Source organism: Daldinia caldariorum (genome assembly GCF_022478825.1).
Source record: "Daldinia caldariorum strain CBS 122874 unplaced genomic scaffold F4812scaffold_7, whole genome shotgun sequence".
Taxonomy (NCBI): domain Eukaryota; kingdom Fungi; phylum Ascomycota; class Sordariomycetes; order Xylariales; family Hypoxylaceae; genus Daldinia; species Daldinia caldariorum.
Genome location: NW_025953043.1, coordinates 259,195 through 283,664, shown reverse-complemented (window position 1 = coordinate 283,664; position 24,470 = coordinate 259,195). Strand labels below are relative to the sequence as shown.

The 24,470-nt window shown below is 46.3% G+C and overlaps 10 protein-coding genes across 10 annotated transcripts; 8 read left to right on the top strand and 2 right to left on the bottom strand.

The window, feature by feature from the left end:
- Window positions 1-817: 817 nt before the first annotated feature.
- F4812DRAFT_458661 (uncharacterized protein) lies at window positions 818-1,511 on the top strand (the record flags this gene model as incomplete). The annotated part of the gene is made up of 3 exons (XM_047937393.1): window positions 818-1,146; window positions 1,203-1,316; window positions 1,385-1,511. The coding sequence occupies 3 exons, from the start codon at window positions 818-820 to the stop codon at window positions 1,509-1,511; spliced, it is 570 nt and encodes a 189-aa protein (XP_047790544.1).
- On the top strand, window positions 1,035-2,448 carry F4812DRAFT_425993 (uncharacterized protein). Its single transcript, XM_047933972.1, has 3 exons — window positions 1,035-1,565; window positions 1,626-2,185; window positions 2,257-2,448. Exons 2-3 carry the CDS (start codon window positions 1,650-1,652, stop codon window positions 2,333-2,335), a joined length of 615 nt encoding a protein of 204 aa, XP_047790543.1. The 5' UTR covers window positions 1,035-1,565; window positions 1,626-1,649; the 3' UTR covers window positions 2,336-2,448.
- A 783-nt stretch (window positions 2,449-3,231) lies between these two features.
- On the bottom strand, window positions 3,232-4,632 carry F4812DRAFT_359077 (uncharacterized protein). The gene has a single exon (XM_047931820.1). It carries the CDS (start codon window positions 4,146-4,148, stop codon window positions 3,420-3,422), a length of 729 nt encoding a protein of 242 aa, XP_047790542.1. The 5' UTR covers window positions 4,149-4,632; the 3' UTR covers window positions 3,232-3,419.
- Window positions 4,633-7,028: 2,396 nt separating this feature from the next.
- F4812DRAFT_458658 (MFS general substrate transporter) lies at window positions 7,029-8,674 on the bottom strand (the record flags this gene model as incomplete). Its single annotated transcript, XM_047937392.1, has 2 exons — window positions 7,029-7,932; window positions 7,992-8,674. 2 exons carry the CDS (start codon window positions 8,672-8,674, stop codon window positions 7,029-7,031), a joined length of 1,587 nt encoding a protein of 528 aa, XP_047790541.1.
- Window positions 8,675-11,795: 3,121 nt separating this feature from the next.
- F4812DRAFT_358972 (Di-copper centre-containing protein) lies at window positions 11,796-13,432 on the top strand. Its single transcript, XM_047931819.1, has 3 exons — window positions 11,796-12,239; window positions 12,308-12,470; window positions 12,527-13,432. The coding sequence occupies exons 1-3, from the start codon at window positions 12,022-12,024 to the stop codon at window positions 13,328-13,330; spliced, it is 1,185 nt and encodes a 394-aa protein (XP_047790540.1). The 5' UTR covers window positions 11,796-12,021; the 3' UTR covers window positions 13,331-13,432.
- A 2,093-nt stretch (window positions 13,433-15,525) lies between these two features.
- Window positions 15,526-17,718, top strand: F4812DRAFT_425968 (alpha/beta-hydrolase). The gene has a single exon (XM_047933971.1). It carries the CDS (start codon window positions 15,944-15,946, stop codon window positions 17,672-17,674), a length of 1,731 nt encoding a protein of 576 aa, XP_047790539.1. The 5' UTR covers window positions 15,526-15,943; the 3' UTR covers window positions 17,675-17,718.
- A 482-nt stretch (window positions 17,719-18,200) lies between these two features.
- F4812DRAFT_458655 (uncharacterized protein) lies at window positions 18,201-19,362 on the top strand (the record flags this gene model as incomplete). Its single annotated transcript, XM_047937391.1, has 2 exons — window positions 18,201-18,460; window positions 18,540-19,362. 2 exons carry the CDS (start codon window positions 18,201-18,203, stop codon window positions 19,360-19,362), a joined length of 1,083 nt encoding a protein of 360 aa, XP_047790538.1.
- A 1,137-nt stretch (window positions 19,363-20,499) lies between these two features.
- On the top strand, window positions 20,500-20,835 carry F4812DRAFT_458654 (uncharacterized protein; the record flags this gene model as incomplete). Its single annotated transcript, XM_047937390.1, has 1 exon — window positions 20,500-20,835. One exon carries the CDS (start codon window positions 20,500-20,502, stop codon window positions 20,833-20,835), a length of 336 nt encoding a protein of 111 aa, XP_047790537.1.
- Window positions 20,836-21,720: 885 nt separating this feature from the next.
- On the top strand, window positions 21,721-22,799 carry F4812DRAFT_358944 (uncharacterized protein). The gene has a single exon (XM_047931818.1). It carries the CDS (start codon window positions 22,013-22,015, stop codon window positions 22,658-22,660), a length of 648 nt encoding a protein of 215 aa, XP_047790536.1. The 5' UTR covers window positions 21,721-22,012; the 3' UTR covers window positions 22,661-22,799.
- A 687-nt stretch (window positions 22,800-23,486) lies between these two features.
- F4812DRAFT_458652 (uncharacterized protein) lies at window positions 23,487-24,032 on the top strand (the record flags this gene model as incomplete). The annotated part of the gene is made up of 1 exon (XM_047937389.1): window positions 23,487-24,032. One exon carries the CDS (start codon window positions 23,487-23,489, stop codon window positions 24,030-24,032), a length of 546 nt encoding a protein of 181 aa, XP_047790535.1.
- Window positions 24,033-24,470: the final 438 nt, after the last annotated feature.

Genomic DNA, 24,470 nt, shown 5'->3' with positions numbered 1-24,470 from the left:
GCCAGCCCCAGACCGATTTGGAATCATAGTAACCAGATGGCTTCCTTCTCTCAGATACCCTTCTAACCTCGAGCGCTTTTCGAGATGGTGGGGTCAAGGTGACATCTAGAGTGGATGAACCAAGTAAGTAACCCAGTAAGTCTGCCCCAATTGGGAAAATGGTATTTTCACCCAGCATGTTCTCATCTCACTAAGATAAGCACTTGCGCAAGGAACCAAGACTCCACGAACACTAAATCTGACTAAGTACATGTCCACCTAATTCGTCGTCTCCATTAGCTAAACCCCCTTATACTCTGAGCTCTGAGAGAAATCCGCGGACGTAGAAAGGTATCGATTGGCTTAGATATTAGACGCAGGGAACCCCTTCGTAGGTTCGATTATCTCCTTTCGAAGAAACAGGCCTCAGAAAGAGACCGCACTGTGGCGGAGTCTTGATAATCCAAGAGCGAAGCTTCCTACACGATGACGTACGGGTCTTAGACGTCGAAGATTTTATCTGACTTGAGGATAGGATATTCACCTATATTCGGGGGTCCATTGAGCCAGGATAACTTCAGCTCGTCGTCGAATATACGTCAGCATCATGTGGATATTCATCTCACCTAGCCATCTAGAAAGCCTAGTCTCAACCTGTGAACTATCAATCCTTGTATCAAGGCCATTTATGATGACTGATCAAAATATTCTAACGAAATGATCGCTTAAGGGTAGACAGATACATATATAGGCAGAGCTGTTAACAAGTTTTAAGTCTCAATATCAACTCCTCTTCTTCATCTCTCTAGGTCGCTAGTGCTTGTCCATAACAGTCAACATGTTTTCACACGTTGTGTCAGCCTTCATTTTCACAGCAATAGCTTCAGCTATACCCCTGCACCTGCATTCAGGATGTAGAGACCTTTCGATCCCCATCACCGTCAACGTCCCGCGTTTCATCGTCAATGCCACGGTAAACGACAACTGGGACGCAATCGCCTTAACGCTAGCTCTCACGAGGCGGGACCTGAGTGAAAACACAGACCCGCTACCCATCGCTGGGAATACGTCTGTACCTGTGGAGAGCAAGTTCAAGGTCGGGGCTACGCTATGTGGAAAAGGGGGGCCGACCTTGGTTCTGACTCACGGTATTCTTGAGTCTAAGCAGTATGTCTAAGAAGATCTCGATTCGCGATGACACATGAACACTAACCTGCAATTAGATATTGGCAACCAACGTTCAAGGATGCTGAGAAGTATGACTTTGTTAAAGCTGCCATCGCCGCTGGGTACTCCGTTCTCAGCTACGACCGTATAGGTGTTGGGTCATCCTCCAAGTAAGAGCGGTTTGAATCTTAATCGCGGAGGGTTACGGTGTTTACTAACTTGCTTGCTTGACTACCAGGGTGGATGCGTTATCAGACGCTCAATTTCAAGTAGAGGCGACTGTCCTTGATTCGTTGGTAGACTATGCGCGATATGCTATGAACGCTACCAAAATAGCGCTTGTAGGCCACAGCTGGTATGTCTAAAAACATCCTGTGTCATTATCCTCAGACCATAATCCTAGCCTGGGTTCGAAACCGCCTCTATGGAATAAGTACAAGATAGCTAACGCTTAATAGTAAGTGTGATGACCTTGCATACCTATTGACTCTCTATCAGAGACGATGAAAGTTTTCGAGCAGTGCAATTGGAAAGCTGACACGAGATGCTTTCATGTAATAGACGGGGCGTATCTCACAGTTGCGTCCGCGGCTAGCAAAAAGACCGCCGTCGATGCCATCGTACTCAGCGGCTTTGCGGGAGGCTTCAATTATTTCGGCCCCTTTCTCGCTGGGTCTAGCTTCAGAGTCGCACGGCTTCAGAACCCTATCCGCTGGGGCGCTCTGGACTCGGGATATTTGACGTCGGCAGACCTGTTTTCGGAGACGTATGCGTACTTCGGCGAGGCGAACGATTTCGAACGACGTGTAGCCGAGTGGTCTCACTACCAGAACAGCGAGCCATTTGCCGTGGGAGAGCTACCGTCGCTCATTGCGAGCAGTCCCCTGGACTTCAAAGGGGTCACGGCCTCCGTGCTTGCTATCCAGGGGCAATTCGATCTTTCCGCCTGTGGTGGTAACTGCGTCGGCCTTCTAGATGGCCTCAAGGATGACTTCGCTGGTGCTAAGATCGTCAAGACCGTTGATAATCTTCCCGCGGGGTAAGTTTTAATACAAGATTAAGAACAGGTACCTAAAGCATCAAATATCCATGCTAACTCTAACCTTGCAGACATAATCTTAACCTCCATAAGGTGGCCCCTAAAGCCTTCGAAACGATTTTCAGCTTCTTAAAGAGCCAAGGGGTGTAAGGGTTAGGGGTGAGGTTTACGAAATAACTGGTAATCATGTTTAGACAGTATACAAAACTAGCGAAATAGAATTACAGGGGAAGATATTACCACGAGGTTTAACATACTAATAAGACTTTGTCGTGCTTGAATAAATGTATGCGATATTCATTACGTTAAAAAGATACCTCTATCACTGCATCGACAGTCAAGAGAGATGACATAATATTGTAAGCAACAATGTGGCTTTCAAATTTCCAAACTGGTTGGCTATCCAATAGTTATTGTACAATCCGCCATACTTTATATGGGTTTTTTAATCCGTTTCCCTGATCCTGCGCCCCGTAAGCGCTGTAATAACCGAAAATTCGAAGCCGACTAATATCGGCGATATGTCTAATAGATAGGTGGTATAAAAAATAATGGTACAAACATAATAGAACCTTTAGAGATGAGGAAGAGACGAAGGAGGAGGAAGAGGAGGAGGGGCTATCGACGATTTGCCTTGTTTGCCCCTCCATGCCAACCACCGCTCGTACCATTCCACGTTGGGTCTCGTTCTCGGAACCAGAATGTGGAACCCGTCCAAGTGTTTTTCTGGCTTTTCAACTCGTTTTCTCCGACCCCGCCTGCGCCACCGCCATTATCTCGACATTTCTGGAGCGGGACGGTGATTCGATCACGCGAGAATCGAAGCTACGGCAAGATTGCCGTGCCTGAGCTAAGCTAGGTAAAGGAGGGGGGGGTTGATGCTTTCCGAGTGAACCCCCCTCTTGAGTGCCCGATCGCTTACTTCCAGATGGGCTCGTTTTTGCATGTAAAGCTTGGAAGTAGAAGCTGTCGGGTTTTATATAGTTTAGTTGATAGATTATAGTAAATATGCGTAAAATGATGGGAAGAAAAAAGGTCGTGGCCTAGGGAAGAAAATGGGTATATCAGAAAGTGAGGGTGATTATGTTGTTTTGGTATCGTTGTTGTTTTTGATGATGATGATGATGATGCGCCGACGATATGGGTCACATTTAATGATGCGGTCCGACGAGGCGGTGTGGAGAATCTCCCTGTATAACCCGAGCCATTTCCTCCCATCACGCTTAAGAACTGCTTAGAACACGAGGTTCACGCCGTCTTCTGGGTGCTCATAGTAGGATCCGCCCAGTTGTTTAATTAAACGGCATCGTTCTTCCATGTTGTAGGTGTTGTTGATCCTGCCGATTCCTCTCGACGACGCGTCTCCGTGTGTTGTTCTCAGAACCCAGACACCACCGCCTGCAGGCCATCCGACATAGACGACGGGCTGGTTGTATCTGTCCGGGCTCATGAAATTCCTCCTGTATGCATCTTCGCTCTCCCACCAGGTAGCTCCTAGTTTTCGCATATTCCCACAATGCCTGTCTTCTTCTGCTTGATCTGGAGACCTCATGGCGATGTGGAATCGGTCTAGGTTCAAGAAATCGAGCTCGACAGCTGTGCAGTGAAGCACGTAGACTCCGCCATAGCTAGGGTATCCGCGTACGGCAGCGCCAGGTCCTACTCCGAATTGTGTTCGAAATTGAGGCTTGTCAAATACCATAAGGTAGTCATCTTCCTCGGCGGAATCGTAGATGAGATGTCGCGATAGCGCGTCGGCAGTTGCATCTTCATCTATATCATCGTAGTCAAAGCCTCGCGATCGAGAACTTGACATTAAATCACGAGTCAGGCCATGAGGTCTTGAGCGTCGTGCTCTAAAAGAAAATAGATAGCTTCCAGACAAAGCTGCAAGAAAAAAGATAGCAGGCGTTATGAGGGACATAATGCCCGGAGTAGGTTGTGTTCGGACTGTTGGGGACATCTTGGCTTGGAGTGTCTGTACACCTACCTATAGGTACTCCCGGCTCCCGGTGGACAAGCCCTAATAAACTCACATGGATGCAATATGGATGCAATATGGATGCAATATAGATGCACTACAGAAGCACTACGGATGCACTACGTGGTTATGCCCACGTCACTTAGCGGGTTACCTACTGTAAATGACTTGGGCTCTGACGCTTTGCCCAGTTGCGTTATGTGTGTGTTATGTGTGGTTACGTGTTATGCCACTATTTGCATAAGGAGCATTGGATAGACTGATTGGAACGGCAAAAGAGGAAAAAGAGGCATTCGGATTTTGTTTAGGCATTGTTTTTGGCACCACATTCCGGGATTTCATCTCCAACGTAGGGCTGATAGGTAACCGAGTAAACACCAGGGATATCAAATAACCAATCAAATAGCCCCTCGCCTTTTCGGCATAACAGGTAACCTGCATATACGTGGCCACGAACAATAAAAAATTTCGTGCCACTTTAACTGTGCTTCTTATTGATCGCCTCAAATACTTCCTACCCGCACAGCCATCGCGAGTCACGCAGGTACAACCCCTTAATCCATGGGCTGCCCATGTCGAAAGGAAGCTATGACTTCATCAAGAGATGTCTCGAGATTATCTTACTGGTTGCCTCGTTGGAAGAAGGTAATCCAATGAGTCCAATGAATCCAATGGTCCTTTGGCGCCCAACACTAGAATGTGGTCCCGTGAGTTTTAAAAATCTGGCCGCCAATGTTTACTTTGATAAAGCACCATTTCCACTTATACGCTTGCATGCCAAGCATTCCGTTCATGTCTTCCATCCACGTCAATACAACCCAACTGTTTTTGAAACGTCTACGGGGCTTGATGGCGCAAAAAGAAATTTGACGAATACTGGCGGGTAGTTCGACTCCGGTAGGAAAAAAAAAAAGCAAAGACTGAGCAGCTGACAGGAGAATGAGTTTGACTCGATCTAGAATCGATTGCGAAAAGTGGGACTTTATAAGTTATTGGCTTCGAGCAATGAACATGATCAACCTTCATCTAACGGTTTTGAAGCTCGTGAAGCTGAGCTCATAGCTTCTTAAAAAAAGGCTATTAGGTATATTACAGATATTATAGGAACCCCGACGTTTTGTAGTGTCAATGCAAAGAGCAAAAGCTTCTAGAATAACCGCGCCTTCAATTGACGTGGTGTGATATTTTTAGAACATCGGTAACCACGGCAAGTCTTGAGTATGGGTTCAAAACCTCGAAGGTTCATGTGAAAAGAGAGAAGCGCTATTAGACAATTGCTAGGGAAAATGAGGGAGCCCATGCTAAAAACATGGTTTCTGATTGGTATCCAACTTCAAGCTCAATGATAGTCGCCTTCGTTCGGAGCTCATAAACGACCATCTTCAAATATGGTGTTCGACTCATATTCGCCTGCTAGGACCGGTCCCAGCGATCCGACTAGTCAGGAACGACGTCCGAGTGCCCTGATCCTTTTCAAGATGTATCCATGATTGGTTAAGATGGGGTCCATCAGTCGTCTCCCATGTCGTCGGACCCGGCGTGTAGGCTGGGGATAATGGGTCAGACAGCCTCGCTATAGACTTGACTCTTATTCGTGAATCTGAATAGACTCCACACAACACTAAAGTAAAGAGTATCTACCCGGCGACCAAACTATATGAGTCGGAAGGAGATTCTATTTGTTTCACTCGAAAGAGATAGGATCGTACAAGTATCGTGGAAGGTGAGCAGTCAACACATAGTCTTAGGTATTAACTTATTAAATATGGCCTCGGATGAGTACCTACTTATCAAGACTTACTGGCAAGAAATTCGGAGGAAGAAACCTAACAAGTACCTACTGAGGCAAGCCAAGGTAAGGACATATAATAAACCAAACCGGTAAAAATGGCATTTTATCTACCTACCTAGGTACCTAACCTTAGGTACTCGTGACAATATGAAACTGGCATGCTACTTAATGAGTATTTTCTCTTGTCATTGACTCTAGTTTTATACTAGATGGATAAATTTTTATACTACTGCTGATGATAAGGGGCTGAGTTCGTAGCTAAGGTACTGGGGTCAATGGGTCAATGCTAGACCCAGTATACTATTAACTATCCTGTAAGTCATACACTATCCAAGGTTGGCTCCACAAGATACGGGTCTGAGAACAGACCTGTATACATTGGAGATCATTTTCTCATTACCAAACCAGTATATCCGTATCGAGAAAATAAAATGGCATCCCTAAAAACCCAGTTTCCCATGGTTCATCAGCTGAGCCACGTGGCGATTTTGCCCGTCATAATAACTACAGCAAGATCGCCCTACTGCCCGTAATTTTCTAAGCCTTCTTACCACATCTACGCGGATCAGCCCTTTTTCAGCTTGTGACAGGTCAACTCAAGGATCAGCCATCAGCTCTAGAGCTAGGACAGATAGATGTTCTGTGAGGCTTGTATATATGACGTGCAGAAGAGCATTTCGGGACATGCAGTACGTTAGCCTACAACTCGTAATCTCGAACCCCACGTCTTTTATTATGTGACTCTATACTAGGGCCTTATATTATGTTTTAGTTTTTCGGTACTCAGACCATCAGCGATCACCAAGTGAGAATCTCGGCAACGCGTCGTCCATGAGAAGGACCGCCGACCCCGATAAAGTCGGTTTATTCAGTCACGCTTTATTTGAGTACCTCGTACGTAACCTAGCTCAAAGGGTATCTTGAGGGGTGGATTATGGCTTGACGGTCCCGGCGCACGATGTAAAGTATCTTGGTACTTACCAAAGGTACATACATGATGCTTCAGACAGTATAGGTACCTCTCAACTTCACACATCATGATCTAAACCGGATCTAAGAGCCTGCGATGGCTAATTGCCACCGCCAGTAGTTGGTGCCCGCACGAACAACGCCAAAATCAACATCATAATACATGATATAGATACCCCAAGGTATGGTAAACCGATCCACATCCCACCTAATTTCATCCCTAGCGAGAACAGTCCGGCCAATGCAGGCGTTGCCCAGATATTACTGCCTATATCCAAGAGCGCCATGATGCTGAACAGCCTAGACCGATGTTCAACGTCGGTGTGCGAGGTCGCAATGCTCTTGATAAAGCTTGCTGATCCGGAGCCAAGAGACATGATGACAAGTCCCGTTATGAATACAGGCAGAGATGGGGATATGCCGAGGATTAAACTACCTACGGCGTAGATCAAGTAGGACCATCGTGCCAGTATCAAGTCGCGGTCCTTCTCGTTTGCTACGCGCAACAATCTTGGTGTTGTTGGTTGGACGACTAGCTTGGATACACCTGGGACGATCAACAGAACCACGACGATGTGGGCGATGCCGAAGACTGATTGAATGTAACCGGTTTTGGCTAAGGGGATCTGGTAATGCTTCGAAATATACTGGGCCATGAACTGGAGCGTACACATCACCACGGGCATCGATAAGAGGCATATGCAAAGCACGAGAGTAACGGAAATCGTTCCAACGATGGAAAAGGTGTCTTTCAACTGGGCGAAGCCTCGTATTACACGCAACTTTATGGTAGGCGCCGGCACCGGCGCCGTGTCGTCCGATGGTGAGGGTCGGTGAAATGTTTCCGGTAGAATGGTTATTAGGACAACAGTTAGGGCCCATAGCACGGTGGTTAGCCACATAGCAGGCCAGGGACCCGTTAAGGACATCATGGCGGAGGCTAGTGCTGGCGAGACCAAGTTACCCGATAGGCTTGCCACATGAATCCTCATAAAGGCGATCGACCTATGAGTGATAAGTGATATGAAATCAAAAACTCCCTGGTCATTGTATTGTTGACATACCTACTAGATTCTAGGGCTATGTCGCTCACTATACTGTAAGTACAAGCGCCGATAACTGAGGGACCCCCTAAAAGATGCGCTATAGATGATACCCAAATCCATCGAGTCGGGAACGTGCCTGGGAAATATCCGACAACCATGATAATCAGCACATGGAATATCATCCCTATTGTAGCGGTGGCGTATACCGGTTTGCGGCCTATCCGATCGGCAATGATGCCCCAAAGAAGGGCAACAAGACATCCGATGCCTGCATTGAGAGCCTCTAGGAAGGCAAACAGATATGCTAGCTCGGACTGTATAACATCCTTCTTGCAAAGCGCCTCGTCGATCGGTCCGCCGGAACCGGGCGACTTGCCGTAGTAATAGTGACAGAGAATGTCTTCATATATCCTCGTCATGGGAATCTGCTGGAAGCCACCAGCGAGAGAACCGACGAGAACAATCAAGTAGCATAGACCTAGTATAAAACTAGGACTGTACCTCCATGATAAGGCCGTATTAGCATCCGAGATAGAGGAAGCAACCGCAGGTGATCTTGATTGACCAGGCTTCCAAGAAGGGGTGGAAACGGGTGTGGGGGACCCCTGAATGCCCGAGTTCTCCGAAGCCCCCGAAGTCCCCACAAGAGGAGTTCGCTCGGTGATGGGGTCTCCGTCGCCTGACGACGATAGTCCGCTCATTTCGGAGCTGGACAAACCTATTAGATTATTCGCGGGTTCGGTCGTATATTTCGGTAGTGAATGTTGAAGAAGGTAGGGTTGCAAGACAGTTTGTTTCCTTGTCACGCCGACTTGGCCACAGCGTGCGACAATTTCAAGATCTGACCTATCACATAACGGATAAGAACAATAACATTGTACAATACAGGGATCAGATTTCCGCTGACGTTGGGTACATGTATAAATAATTCAAGACATGCTTTACCATTGAAGTCAGTCAGTCAGTGAATTAATTCATGTCGAGGCATCTACTCCTAGGTAGTTTCAATATATTTCCGCATATACCTATTATCGTGGAGCCACAACGCAAAATGTATCCTGTCCTGTCACAGTGTCAATTTACCAAGCCGACTGTGATCTGCTCAAGGATATGTACATCGTATAAGAAAACTAAGGAAGTCGACATCCCTTGGCTACATCAACTGCATCAATTCCACCAACCTACCTCCCACAATCATACGCTATCTAATGACGACTATGACACGGCAAACGACAAGCCAAATCTCATGAATCATAGGATACCTGTGGACAAACCATTCCTCTCCCAAGCTGACAGAAATAAGGGAGAGAAATTACCGTCATCCATGACGCATTCTCAGCAACCAAGGGATAGCATCGGGTCGGCTCGAGGAAACAATAAAAAAACGATATAACAGTCTGGACCCTTTGTTTCAATAACACACTCCATTTTTATCGAAAAGGTCATTCCTGGAGAGGGAAAGCAAAAGAGTACCTAGAGTATCAATGTTTTTTCCATCTCATCGTTGGTTATAAGGAGGTATGTATGGGTCTACTTGAATCCGTCCCTGCGATGAATGCGGCGACAAGGTTAAGTACCTAAGGTACCTAATCGACTGGGTACCTGTAGCCCCCTTACGATGCGCAAACCACCAAGTACCTAAGACGCGTTAGAGAAACTGAGAAAGTAAAAAGCAGCTGTGACCTTAGTCTGATCCATGATGCAGTCCGGCTACCTGAGGTTTTGATAACAGTCTTCGTCATGCGATGGACCTCGGCCATCGGAGATCGTAATGTCTCCTCGGCTCGAAAATCTCTAGGCAGGTGCTTGACACGAGAATCCTTAAGGTCGTACGCACCGTTTTCCACAGCTTCACATTAGGTTGGAGATGTCAAGTCTAAAAGGGCCGAGCTGTTTTCTAGAACCTCCTGCCAATCCCCCCGGCGGATGAATACTATTCTTGGCTTAAAATGTCGAACTCGCTGAAAGTTGCACCAATTCTAAACCTATCACATTGAATTGATAGGCGTCAAGTTCCGCGTTCGTAGTGGAGGGAAAAGCCAGTCTACGGCCAATGAGAAAGGTCTTGTTGTCCGAGAAAGCCGACCGTCGTACCAGATCAGCCATAACCTGCAAGTTATATTTACAGGCGACGTTACCCGCTCATGGATTTCCCAGCTGAGCTTCCAATCGCTGCCGGAGCGGAGTACAGCCTGGCCGACAAACGGTGAAGGTTTTGCGTATGGCGGCTCATCCTGTGATCAGACTGGCCAGAACATCGACGTTGATATAGTGCAGATTGGGGCTGAAAATCAGAAGACTGACTTACACCAGTCAGGAAGAACCTGTTTTATATCAGCTGCACTTGTCGGTCATGGTATAAGATGACGGCTCGTATTATGAGTATACTCCCTACCTTAGGTACCTCTCAGGCAGGTATGTTGGCGACACATCTTGGGAATAAACGACCGCATAGCGCTTAGGCATCACGGAGACCGGAGGTTAGGATCGTAGGAGGTGGTTTAGCAACTCTGCTGATACAAAATGCCCAGCGATTCTTCCCAGTATCATGGCTGCAGTGCGATGGAACGCGTAAGTCAAAACGTGCCACGCTCATATTTCAAGCTTAGGTACCTGTCTTTATCGCGATACGTCTTGAGAGTTTCCATACGACGTAATCCCGCCCGATGTCCATTGCGGACTGATGATAGAGGAGCATTTAGAGACAATCCTGCTCCTCAGACAGAAATAAAGTTAGCCATAATAGGAAAAATAAAATGTATCTCTCGAAGGATGCTAACTTACCGAAATCACCTCTATTCGAGTTACGCGCGTTAGGTTGAAACCCGCTCCCTGTGATACTTACCCATGTAACAAGTAGGAATCAATCCCGCGATAGCTTCGTTGATAACAGAAACATGATAATCCAGGATATTGTGCATGATTGGGGGTATATTTAGATAAGCTTCTGATCCACTGCACCATCCCGATCTTTTATTAGGTCGAAATAGATGGTCGATTACGCAGAAAGAGAGGTAAGCAGCCGTCAGCCTCAGAGATGGGCATGAGATGCTTGAGGCTTGAAGAGGCGTGAGGCTAAGGCGATGCTTCCCTTTGAAGTGATTCTGGTATCGCACAATACTTTGATTGGCCTGATACCCGAGCAGCTATCCGAAGCGTGATGTCAAGATAGGCCACGAAAGGGAATCTCGCTGAATATCATTGCTCGTTCGGGTGAGACACATATAATAATTCGACGTCCGATAGTCTGGCATGTTGGGATTAGTATCACCAAATAATCAGACCATATTGACTTCTATTGTTAGTTGTTAACTATCTATTTCAAGCCTTCAATCCCTACATTACAGGATGAGGTCATTGTCGCTGAATTATGAGGTGACGGAATCCAGATCTGAGAATTCGAAGCCGCCTTGATCCCCCTCTCAATGCCCCTCGACGCCCCTCGATGCCCCTTGATGCCCGTCGGTGGATACTCGTAGGAATACGGATAAGCTACTTGAAGACGTTAAACGACACTAGGAGCAAGTTACCGTCGCGCATAGGAAGTATGCAGATGCACGTGTAAAGATGCATCATGCATTAGCTTGTAAGGGGGATCTCCTGGGTAACATCTCTGAAGAAAACGCCACGTTATCTATTGAAATACGATCTTCTCACAGGCTTGTACCGGCTTGTAAATCGGTCAGAAAGGCCCATCTCTGATCCCGACCATCATCGGTCCCGGATACGCGGCGCAGCTAGATAACTGCTACAGGGACTCTAGGATACCTTAGAAACACCATAAGCTCACAGGATTATTTTGCAAAATGAGGCTCGCGGTCATACTGGTTGTCGCACGACAGCAACCCCTAGTAGGAATGCTGGCTCGATCAACCACTCCCTATATAACAGGTACGTCTGACACCTGAACCGTAAAACAAGTCGTTGTCTTAGTGCAACCCAGGGAGTTATCGTCTCTTTTAATAGCCCTAATACGAGCAACAATTTCTCATTTTCTCAGGCTTGAAGGAAATTTTATACCTTCCTCCATAACGGATTCTCGCAGACTATGCATTTGTTTTGGAATTGGTTAATAATAGGAGCCCTCGCTGGCCTAGCAAGTCAGTCCGTACTCGCCGGTCCTGTTAGACATGGTCCGGGCCACTACAATGGAATACCAATGCCACACGACTTTAGGAGATTCGAAGATATATATCATAAAAACACCAGGGCATCCTTGGGGCCTCGCGGTTGTACGAGGAGAACCATCACCATCCGCAAATCATGGTAAAGCAGCACAACCACTCGCAAAGATATAACTCCTGTCGTGAGTTTATTTCTAACATCCGCTACAGGGATAACCTCGATGACACAACACGAGCAGATTATTTACGGGCGGTAAAATGTCTGGCGGCTAAACCACCGAAGATGGACACGAGTCTAGCGCCTGGCGCTGTTAACAGACTGGATGACTTCACTTACACCCACATCAACCAAACAAACATAATCCACCAATCAGTAAGCGCATCTAATATATATTTTATTCTACCATATTTGTAAACTAATCGTTATAGGGCTACCTCCTTCCATGGCATCGTCTGTTCCTCTGGCAAATGGAGCAGGCTCTGCGTAACGAGTGTGGGTATAAAGGGTACCTGCCCTACTGGGACGTGGCCCGTTTCTCAGAAGACCAGTCCAAGTCCAAGGTTTTCGATGGTTCTATGACGTCTTTTGGTGGTAACGGCGCTCATATACCACATAAGCCTCATAAGGTCACCCTTCCCGGACTGGTTATACGTAACTTCTCGCTGCCGATGCCCGCAGGTTCGGGAGGCGGCTGCGTAACAGATGGGCCCTTCAAAGACTTCACGATCAGCTTGGGTCCCGTGGCAAAGGAGGTCATCGACCCGGCCAACAAGTACGGCTACCAACCCAACAAACGGTGCTTGTCGCGAGATTTCTACGACGGGGCAAGCAAGGGCGTTCTAACGTGGGCCAACGCTACGACTATCGTGGCATCCAAGAGCATCAAAGAGCTCAGGAACAACATCGAGGACCTGTGGCATTTCAACTCGCACACCTTCGTAGGTCGCGACGCGGCGGATCCGTTCAGCACGCCGAATGACCCGGTATTCTATCTTCTACACGCGCAGATAGATCGCCTGTGGGCTATATGGCAGGGACAAGACCTGCACGAGAGGACTTACGGGATCGATGGGAACAGGACGTTTCTGGGTATCGCGCTCGACTACGCGCCGGATGTACCGCGGAGTCTGGCAACTATAGAGGATACAATGAACATGGGCTTGGGCTGGGCCCCTAGAGCCAAGGAGGGGATGCCTACGACGGACTTTGGGCGGTGTTATGTGTACGAATAGAAACCTAGGTACCTCCTGTGCGGGAGACCGGATCATTTTCTTTTGTATTAGATCCAATTACAATTAGACAGATACCGTACCATTTATGAGACATGACCAAGGAAACTAATTAATAAAATACAAAATCATTTTAACGAGGCGCCAGATTCAGAAGTATTAGGTAGGTACATATGAGGCTGAAGGGGGACTCAAAGCTTGAGCATCAAAATCATACTATCCAGCATGAATCAGCCCACGTAAAAGCTCCGATAGGATGGAATATTTAGTATTTTCATTTTGGTTTACGGGCGCTTGCACCGTAATATCGTTAACGAGATTTGGGCCTCATCTCAACTAGGCGGATATATACATCTGGCTTGACGAGACGTTTCCTGTCCTTCATCCGTCCCCTCTACTATCGGCGAATTCATTGTGATCTTCTATCATAAACTGGATGAGGAGCTTAAGAATCATTTATGACTATCAGAGGGTAGATGTAAGACAATTTGCAGTTTTCTTATCGATGTCTCCTGGAAGAGTGGCGTTTTGAATCATTCGACTTCTCTTTTGGGGATATGAGTGTGTGACGTAGCAGGTGGCGCTCAGCCCAATCTTACACATTTTCTACCTAACCCAAGGGACCATACGCTTGTGGCCTATTAGCTCTGCTCTCCGGTGGAGTATTTCCGGAGATCTGTTCTTTGCCTTATAAGTACCTAAAATAAGCGCAAGCCCCGTCACGCATCTTTATAGCTCGCTTATCTTACAAGTCTTAAACTCGCATAGACCTAGGAAATTTTACCTGGATCAAAAGAGATGGATATCTACGTGAGCGAATATACATACATCTCGATGGTCTCGGCCGAGCATGATGGGACGGAGAACATCCCTCGGTTGATCCGTCGCGAGTGAAGGTTAGACTATTCATACAGAGAGGTCTACTTCATACTTCCTGTATCATTTCTCACGTGTTACAAACGCACCTCGATCAGTGAGATTGGTGGCTTAATTACTTTCACCTTCTCATATGACTCAGTCACTCTTAGTCTTTGCTGCGGTGTGCTGAATACCCCCTATTTAGATACCTTAGGTTAGGTAGTCTTGTCAAGCTTACAGCTATGCTTAAACTGAGGACACAATCTGCTGAAGCTGGGCCACTAAAGATAATTCGCGGTTCTTAGCAGCGTTTTCGTGACGGCATTTAAAGAACGTGGTGCGACTCGGAACTGTATGTTGGGGTAACTACGAGGTATGTAGGTATGTGTTACGAATTGCGGTTCGTCCGAGATGGTACCCGTACCCAGGCTTTCGTGGATATGACTCACAATAATCAGTATTAATCCATGGAGTTTACTATGCACTCCGGCTAACTTCATGTTACGGACACTTGTCAATCTAATTACCTGGAGTATTGATTCAATGATCTTACAGACAGCCTTACTCGTTGAGCTCTTTTACCTAGCTGTTTCCCGTTACTATAAACAACTGCACTTTCTTTAGGACAAGGAAACGCGGTGTAACGAACACTTGATATTCTTATGCGATCTAGAGTCTTACATATGATCTTTACCCTAAATAGTAGAGACGTCCGAACAGACTCGTCAGGGTAAGCAAAATGTTTGCTACTTTAATATTATTGGTCAATCCGCATCTCAGCATCCAAGCTGAAAGTAAGCCGTATCTCCTCAGCAAGTCCAGTTTAAAGCTATTGGTCTAATCGTCGAGTTGTGAGTGTTCTTCGTAAAGTTATATGGAGGGGGACTCGGTGATATTCCCAAAATCGTCGATCCCGCAACTAAATGGTAGTCTGTAGCTTGGTCTAGATTCCAAAGCATTGGAAGTTATACAACCTAACGTAGATACCTAGAATTACTAAAGTATAGGGGTGTCCCTAATGGATTTAAACACTTGTCGGAAGAGAGCTCTATGTTCAAGGCATGAACTAGTTTTGTCAGACTATTTCGGGCTTATACGCTACATTCTAGCAACAATTATATAGGTACCTCTAATAAATAGCTTTCTAATTTCCTTCTAATTGGGGCTGTTACGCTTGCCGAGGGATTTCATGGAGGGGTTCGTTGAATGTAGCCGCAAGATAACCGAGATAAAATACAAGAATGGCAATGATATATTACATGCTTGTAACTATTTTCTTTTAGCTAGGTACCACTCTAGCCACTCTATGGAATATAGCACTCATGTAGTTTGAAAGACTATAAGGATTATTGGCCCAATTTTGGTATGCTAGGCAGATCGCGTATCTTAGTGGCTATGCGTGAAACTATATCTTATAGTATAAACCATCTATTCACATTGATGGCTAACCGTGATCTATATAGTGGTACTTTCTGCACCTTTAAACATCTTGCCCTATCAGGTGCCGCCCCAATGATGCGAGATGACAGCATTTAGCCTATTGGAACCATGAATAGAGCAAACGCCCAGAACGTACCCAAGGTTCCAGAGCTTTGGAGGGTTCCATCTATGAAAGTCACATATAGGGTCATATTGACCAGAAAGGAAGCTCCTTGAAATTTACAAGTGCCGACATACCAGACGTAGAACCATGATTGTGTTATGGGATTGTTATAGCCAACTAGATGTCTCTCCTCATATCTTCGTCAGATTACAAGTATGCTTAACTCCCTTTGGGGAGAAATTATCGTCGCTAGGGGGGGAAATTATATCTTGACCGTACCTGGAAATATAAGACCGAAACCAACCCCACGGAGATACAAGAGCGATGATCATTCCAACTGTCCGCATTTTTTTTTGCCCAAGATGAAACGATTATTCCTGGTGGCTAATACTTTAGTGAAGATCCTCGCGGCTAGCGGGTTGTGCGATCAAGATGACAAACCTAGCCTGACAGTAGGCACTCTAACTGGGAAATACACCGGTCTGCGAAATCCAGAGTACCAGGGTGTCAGGGAGTTTCGAAACATACCGTATGCCGAACCTCCCGTTGGCAAGCTCCGATGGAAACCTCCCGTGCCTCTCCGTCCCTCACAGGTCCATCACTATTCTTACAGGTTCCCTCCTTCGTGTCCTCAATATTTGACATCCAATTTATCGCTATGGAACGCAAATATCACCGACTTCTCCATCTCAACGGGTGACCAAAGTCACTACGCAGGAGAAATGGCGCAGACCACGGCGGAGGACTGTTTGAGCTTAGCAATTTGGTCGCCTATCAACCCTACATCCCAAGATAAGCTCCCAGTGGGTTTATTTCTACCTGGCGGTAGCTTTAGGGGCGGTGGCCTGGATGCCCCTTATCACATACCAGCAGGATGGGTGAACCGCAGTCAAAAACACATTATGGTTACTATGAATTATAGGGTCAACATCTTTGGATTTCCGAATGCCGCTGGGCTCGAGGATAATGATCTCGGTATTTTAGATCAGAGACTTGCTCTTGAGTGGGTGTATGCGAATATTGAAGCCTTCGGCGGTGACCCGAGACGTATCACCGTATGGGGCCACTCTGCCGGTGGAGTCTCGGCAGACGTCTTGAACTTCGCATATCATGAAGAGCCGCTAGCCGCCGGGTTCTTCCTGATGTCTGGGACAGCAATGCGTACTTTTTCACAAGGGGACAACGCCTTGCAAACAAACTTTACGTATGTTGCTAAGGAGCTGGGATGCGATTTTCCAGACGACGCTAAAGCTGAGGTGGAATGTATGAGACAGGTCCCTGTGAATTTAATTACAAATTTTGTCGGACATTATGGGGACAAAAAGAAGAAGCCTTCTTTGTTCTTTCGACCTACCGCTGACGACAGAGTCATATTTAAGAACTACACAGAAAGGGCCGAAAGACGTCTCATCTCGAAGGTACCAGCACTCATCAGTGACACTTCGAACGAGCAATCAAGCCTTATTTCCTACCCTATTAATAACTTGATACAGGGGCCCAATAAGACAGAAGTTGACAAAGGAACACTGGACGACTTTATTTGTCCCGCATTCAACTCTTCAAATGTCAGAGATGCTAATAATCTCACCACATATCGTTACCAATACGCCGGAAATTACTCGAACCTAACTCCATTTTCTTGGATGGGAGCGTATCATGGTGCTGATCTTCCCATGATCTTTGGAAGTTACAACATTACAGGTGGAGCTACAGACTTTCAGAGGCAAGTGGCAGAGACGATGCAAGACTACGTATTGGCCTTTTTGACCGATCCGGAGGACGGTTTGAAGTCATTCAGTTGGCTACCTAGTGGTTACGAATCTAGAGTGGACGGCTCAATGGTGAGATTCGGAGCTGGTAACGTTGTAGTTCAAAGCATCAACGCCTCAGACGTAGACGTCGCATGCATGGGGATAGGAGATTATAACCCCCACCCACAAAAGTGAAATTGAATTCATTAGGTACCCACCTACCTATTCATTGACCAGAGTATAAAACAATATCTCGTTGATTCGTGGCTCGTCGGAAACATTAACTGTAGCCTTCGATCCTTAAAAGAAGAACTGCGTGAATCATCCCATTGTATGAGTAGTTCTCTGACTGTCGACGAACTTCCAAGGACTCCTTTTACAGTTTGCGTAGACTAGGATAGTTACCCAGGTATTTACTATATACAAATATTGAAGTAACAGAATTTGCAACATGCTGGATCCCTCCGTATTGATGTAGAACCTACTTGAGGTTACTGAGGTCGCTGCACTCCTTAATACCAGGCCAACCTAACATCCCGCCTTCCAATCCGGAAGGTTCTCCTGAGGCTGTGAGTATTGACTCTACTTTTAAAATCGCAAACTACCTAACCTTAGGTACCTCCTAGATGTGGGAATTTAATTCCAACTCATCTACCAACATCACTGCCATCGTCATAAGCAAGGCTTCTACTAAAAGTAGTAGCACACTGCCGATTTCAAGATGGCAGATTCACTCGATGGCAAAGCTCAGACAAAAAAGATGAAAGCCTTAAATCAACGTGACACAGAGGATGAACTACCTTTTATTGATCTATTTGACCTTGCCAAACCTGAATACCGTCTTGACCGAGTCCAAGGTCCAGAACCCTTTCCCAGACCGGTACCATCTTCTCGATCTTCTAGCGATCCAAGTTTATCTCAGCATCCCTACTCAAGAAAGCGTGACATTTCACCAGTTGCTACCTCAAAGGGTCCCCGAAAGTAGGTCTACACACACCGCGTGGGAACCCACGACTGCTATAATATGTTTAAGAAAGTAAGCTCACTGTATAAACTTCAGGAAGTCGCGAGTCTCGAAAGGTCATCAGTCAATATCCACTATGGATTCATCTTCAGATCTTCCCGGTCAACCCACTCCGCCTTCCCAAGGCGAAGCAGTATGCCAACCATCTTCGAATCTTACCGAAGAATCACACTTCCAGCCTCAGGAAAGTAAGTACACGAATCTTCGCTTCGAATTAGACATGCCTATCCGATCAATCAAGCCCAACGACAACGTGGAGGGACGAAGCGAGCAAAGCACATCCACATCGCATTCCCCCCTGCAGCTTTCCAAGAAAGAATTCGCAGCACTCCCGGACGACTTCAAGAAACTCTACGCCGAGACGCACAAAACGGACGCCAACAGCAAGAAGCGCGAGAAAGAGAAAAACGCCGAGAAGAAGAACGCCAAGAAGAAGAAGATCACCCAAAAGGGGAATGTCGCTGAGAAGGAGAGCGTCGAGCAAGAGAAGGAAGCTGGCCAGCTGCTCTGGCCCGGCGACACCTCCGCGTACCCGGCCGAGTCCTTCGTGTTCCAAAACCCCGCTGGCAGCCATCTGCGCGCCCAGGCCGTGCACATCGGCCTCACAAAGACTTATCCCCTGACGGCGCGCATCAGCGTCTTCGCCGTGCGACAGGAAGGCAGCGCGGATATCGAGTTCCGAATTGCCCGAGACGGCTCGACCCCGGCGGAGATCCGCCAGGGTCCCCCGATCAAGTACGACCATATCCGCCATAACGACTTCTTCGCGGGCATGAAGCAGGCCCAAGCCGAACTCTGGGCCAGACAGCTTCTAGCTCAGGTCCCGGGCATCAACGACGCTATCGTCAAGTGGAAATGAAGCGATGAAACGGTACCCAGAGGAAAAAATGGTTAGTGTGAGGACATACGAAGGGACTGCGATAGGTTTCGGGTTTATTCCTATACTACACAGCCTATTACTATGATATGCTCGATGCATTCATGTATAACAAGCATCGACTTTCCCGACGCATCTTGCATGTTTGGCTGGCATTTGAATTGCACGTCCTGTAAGGTACCCGCCAGGTTGAAGTTGATGCTCGCAGTGTATTCTAGGTTTTACACGAATTAATTCCATATGACCCCAGCATCCCTTATTCCCCACTTGGTCGTGTTTTTACGCCCGTACTATCGTAACGCCAGTCATAAGCTATAAGGAAGTTGAGCACACTAAATGCGCGAAAAGGGGGGCTCGTATCCCGGCGTTTTTAACTATCGCATCCTCCGATTATCTATGTTGGATTTCTCGCAGTTCCAGCTAACCGAATTATTCGCAAGGCATCTTTGACTGCACGAGGTAAGCCCCAATAATGAACGGGGAAACTTTGTATCAATTCGAAAATGCTATTAGTAGTACCCGGATAGGAACTATGAATTCGCTCGAACAGTCACGGGCGGACGCGTATGAACCTAGCATTAGGGAAGGTTACCTTAGGTAACTCTAAGTACCCCTTCTATTAGCGTGAATCGAAACCATTTTTCATCAGATCTTCACAACATTTGATGTATGTCTGTTCCTGAATTTTAATTAAAGTAGTGGTCAATCACAAGCTTGAGTGAATTACAATAGTAATGTCACACGAGTAAGTTTGCCCATAATTTTAAACACCGTGAGTCGTGTTTGTATCGTTTGCTCTGTCGATCTTCAGTAATATTTGTGGCGCCTCGTCGCATCTGCTGCGGGGGAAATCTACTGTGATCATGCTCTGAGGATTAGTAGTTCACTTAATGAAAAATATAAATATCAGTTCCTCTACAAGGCTCATCTACAAAGTTATTGATCCCCCTCTTACCTAACTTTTCGTTGATGATGCCAGTTCTTCAACGCTTTGCCCCGCCACGACCTGCAAACTATTATCAAGCCGATGTCGACTTCACCACCTGAGGAAATAGTTACCTAACCTAAATCAACCATAACATCGTAATGCGCTTATCAACAGCTTTCCACTTTGTCGCAATGGCGGCTCCTGTCTTTCTCCAACCAGTATTTGGATGGTCTTTTACCATGTATGATACCGAGGATTGCAGCAACTCGTCAAACTCGAACGCAGTCGCAGATAGAGTGGAACGACAAGGCGACGTCGATTGCGACCCTGTCCCGAATGCGAATCTGCATAAGTCGGTAATAGGTGGAGTTCCGGCTGGGAGCGAGTGTCGTATCTCGTTCTATCCTCACCAAGGCTGCAACGATAGGGTCGCGTTCAGTCTGACACAAGACACCACGTCTTGTCTCTCCATCGCGGACTTTGTTGAACCACTCGCATATTATGGCGCTACGGACTGCGCGTCATGAGCCGGTTTAATAATAGAGAGGATATGGTGGTGATGGGAAAGACAGAAAAGGCGGAAAAGGCAACTAAAGTCTAAAGTTGTGTACATAGTACTTCGTACGTTTAGCCGTTTACCTCTTTAGGTATATAGGCTCTGTTTAATGCATTCCATATTTCGTCCGATCTCCGTCTTTAAAGAGACGATCTGTTTAGCGCGCTTAAAAAAAAAGGGGTTATCCTTGTTGATGCGCGAAAGTCTCAAGGGATCATATCGCGCTTAAACGCGACTCGTTCTACGTAATGAGTTGTAATAATTATATCCAACTTCCCTTGCGAGTGTGTTAATTAACAATAATAGGGATAACGACACTATTTACCAAAAGTAACTCGTTTAAATATTCAAACTCGGAACATTATTCCTCTTTCCTACGACCGCGAGTAGTTTAGTACCTAATTAATCATGTCTTTGCCCTATAACCACGACGATGCACTGGCTTCATACAGAGCCCGGGAGCAAGCCCGAGAAGTGAGCATCCAATTTATCATATTACCCATTAAAGGTACCTCCCTCCCATACGACACGAGAACTAACCAAGTAGCTTCAGGCCGAAGTTAAAAATAAATTAATCATGAAGCTCAAAGAACATGGTCTACTCCCAGATGAGCAAATGGACGCATTTAAATGCGAGGTAGCCATGGCCTCCGGGGGTCTTTATAGACAACGAAGATAATCGTTGCGAATTAACTCGTCTCGCCAACTTGAGCTAAAGAAAGAGTTTGACGACTTGTCTCTGTACTCCTTCACTTCCGGAATGTGGGGTTACTTTTATCGCAATGTTCCTATTGATCGCTGTATTCGAATTTTCGAGGACCTTATTTCTGTCCTTCTAAATGACCAAAAGAGACCGCCTACATCCAAGCCTAACCCCAACGAAAAGCCTGCGACGGCATTCTCAGTATCTAGAGCGGTAAGATCTTGCACCTTCTTTTTATCTTGGCCTTAGTCGTAGGCTCTCGGTCTTAACCTTGTCTTTAGGCACCTGGGTCCATCATGTCTAATGCTGAGTTGATTGAAGCCCTCGCAGTGGCGTCGAACATGGAACCACAGAGTGCCATCATGATCCGTGGCCAAATCACATGGTGTGATTCATGTAGTAGCGAGGAGTCAGGAATCCTGAAGGTCGGCTCGGTCGGAACCATATGCTTGCAGATGTCCCTAACAACTATGTTAGAGATCGCCTAATGGACTACATTATTACTCAGCTTGAGGAGCATCAGCAAGAAAATGCAAAGAAAGCTGTATTTCCTGATCTTAGCGCAACTGAGCTCGAGCAATATACCGCGCTGATCATGAAGAAAATAGAAGAAAGTAGGCCCAAGACCCGAGACGAGATGATCTCGCAAATAGCTGGAAGCAAGCCAATAAAGACCGACGACGAGATGAAAAGCGTACTAGATCAAGCTTATGCTATAGGCGAAGTTGATCAAGATATTGATCTTACCTCCCAACCTAGATGCGGAATCCGTTCCTACGCTCGCCCTGGTCCGATCATTCGATCGGTTGTCCAGCCGGGTCTAAAGGAGTTAACCCGAGAAGAATCGAGACTAGATGTAGGTACAGATATCGACTTGGACTGCGATCAGATCCGAGCCATGATTGTACGATTCGTCAACGGTAGTGGATGGACTGCCGACCAATTTCGCCTAGCACTCCGCGATGTCTCACGCCCACAGCTAACGGCGTTTCTCAACAAGAGAGGTCCTTGGTTTACCTCTAACAAACGCTTCAGAAGACGTCCCGGAGGACACTTCCGTCCTTCAAGAACGCGATGTCAATCGTTCAAATAAGCGACAGAGCGTCGACGGGGAAGGGAGTGGCTCGGGGAGGAAACGTACAAGAAGAGCATAATAATTTCAATGAGGCTTATGTGCAGGAGCTAAAGGGAAAATCCGAGAATGTGTCATCCTCGGACGCGTATACCTAATAGGATAGATAGAGGAGCTGCAAAGCCAATATTATAAGTATCACACTTGTATTCTATGGGTAATCTGAAGTATCTAGCACTTAAGTGTACTCGGGCTTCTTCAGGGTCTGTCGGTCCTAGTAAGTCAAGTTTACTTTATACTACGTTAGAGGTAGAGAGGCTTGGCTATTAGGTAGTATATAAGGCTCAACATTGCGATGATGTTTAATAGCCATTGATAGACCTAACATATCAAGATAGAACGCACCTAGGTACATTTTGAAACATGACATTTCTATAGCGAGGTATTTTAACAATTTAGGATTGCTCAAAAACACCACCTGTTGTGTTCCAGACCAATAATATTGGTATGACAAAGAAAGTTTGAAATATATTGTTTACCTAGAGTATAAACGTCTTGGTTCCCACATCATGTTATGCCAAGTCATAAAGAAATTCGCTTCAAAGGGTCTGGTTCCATGAAAAGGATTCTTCCAAGCTTTCATTGCAGTGTCTCTTCTTCCTTTGATTCTACGTAAGCAGAGACCGATATAATATTTCTTGCTATTCCCCTTATCCAGGTATCGAATTAACGCCTCCTGCAACCTACTCGAAACACATTCTCAGAGTCGAAATTGATCCTCGAAGACCATTCTGCTTCTCAATAGGTATTCGATCAATAGGTTAGGTTAGGTAGGTATCTTTGCAAAATGCCAGCTAACGTCATTACGCGCCCTACCCACAAACACCTCCCGGAAGTTATGGTTCCCCCAAGGAGCCGTCGAGAGCCGCCCAAGGAGATCACGGTGAGTCACGTGGAGGGCTTCTTGAACCACCGTGACAAGAATAGGAAGACACTCATAGCTCGACTCACCAATCTCGCCCTTATCCCTTGTCTAGGCACTCCAGACGTAAGCTTAAGTAAGAAAGGAGACGGAACAAAGGGGAAAGGGTCCGCAAAAGAACCCAGTAACCGCGAGAATCTTGAAGGTCCAAGCACCCTCGAATTTACGGACCATGAGTCCGAAAGGCTTCAGTATCTGGAGGCAGAGCTTGCCAAGGCCAAGGCCCTACATAAGGACTTGTATTACGAAACGCACATAGGCCTAAATGACAGGGAAGTAACGAAAAAGTGCAGAGAAATCCGCAAGAGACGGGAGCAACTTGATAATGAGATCTCGGAGATGTACCGAAATAGAAATGTTCGCCGGAACTTCAGATGGGGTGCTAACCATCCTGAAGGAGTGACCAATTGATGAGTGTGTCTAGATTAGGTAGGTACCTTAGACAAAGCATCCAGGGGTGAGTGCACAACATCCCCTTTGTTAATAAGATTTTTATCTCTATGACCCTTGTGAGCATCTGTAAACAATCTTTTGAAGAACTATCTGCACAGAGTATTATTGCCTGAAGAGTAGAAAGGAAGAGTACAGGTGCACAAATATAGTGTTACGAATCAATACTAAATAGTTGAAAAAGAAGAAGAGACGGGATAGAACAAATATAACCGTGATGATTCTTTGAGCTTACCTTCGCGATATTTGAAACTGTTTTCAGATAATGGAAAGTATATGTCCTAAAGTTAATGTGATAACTGTGAAATATGTGGTCGACCCTGTGATCATAAAGATCTGTAGGCCCTAAGGGATTATTGTTCAGAAACAGCATGAACTCCTTGGAATACGAAGCATATC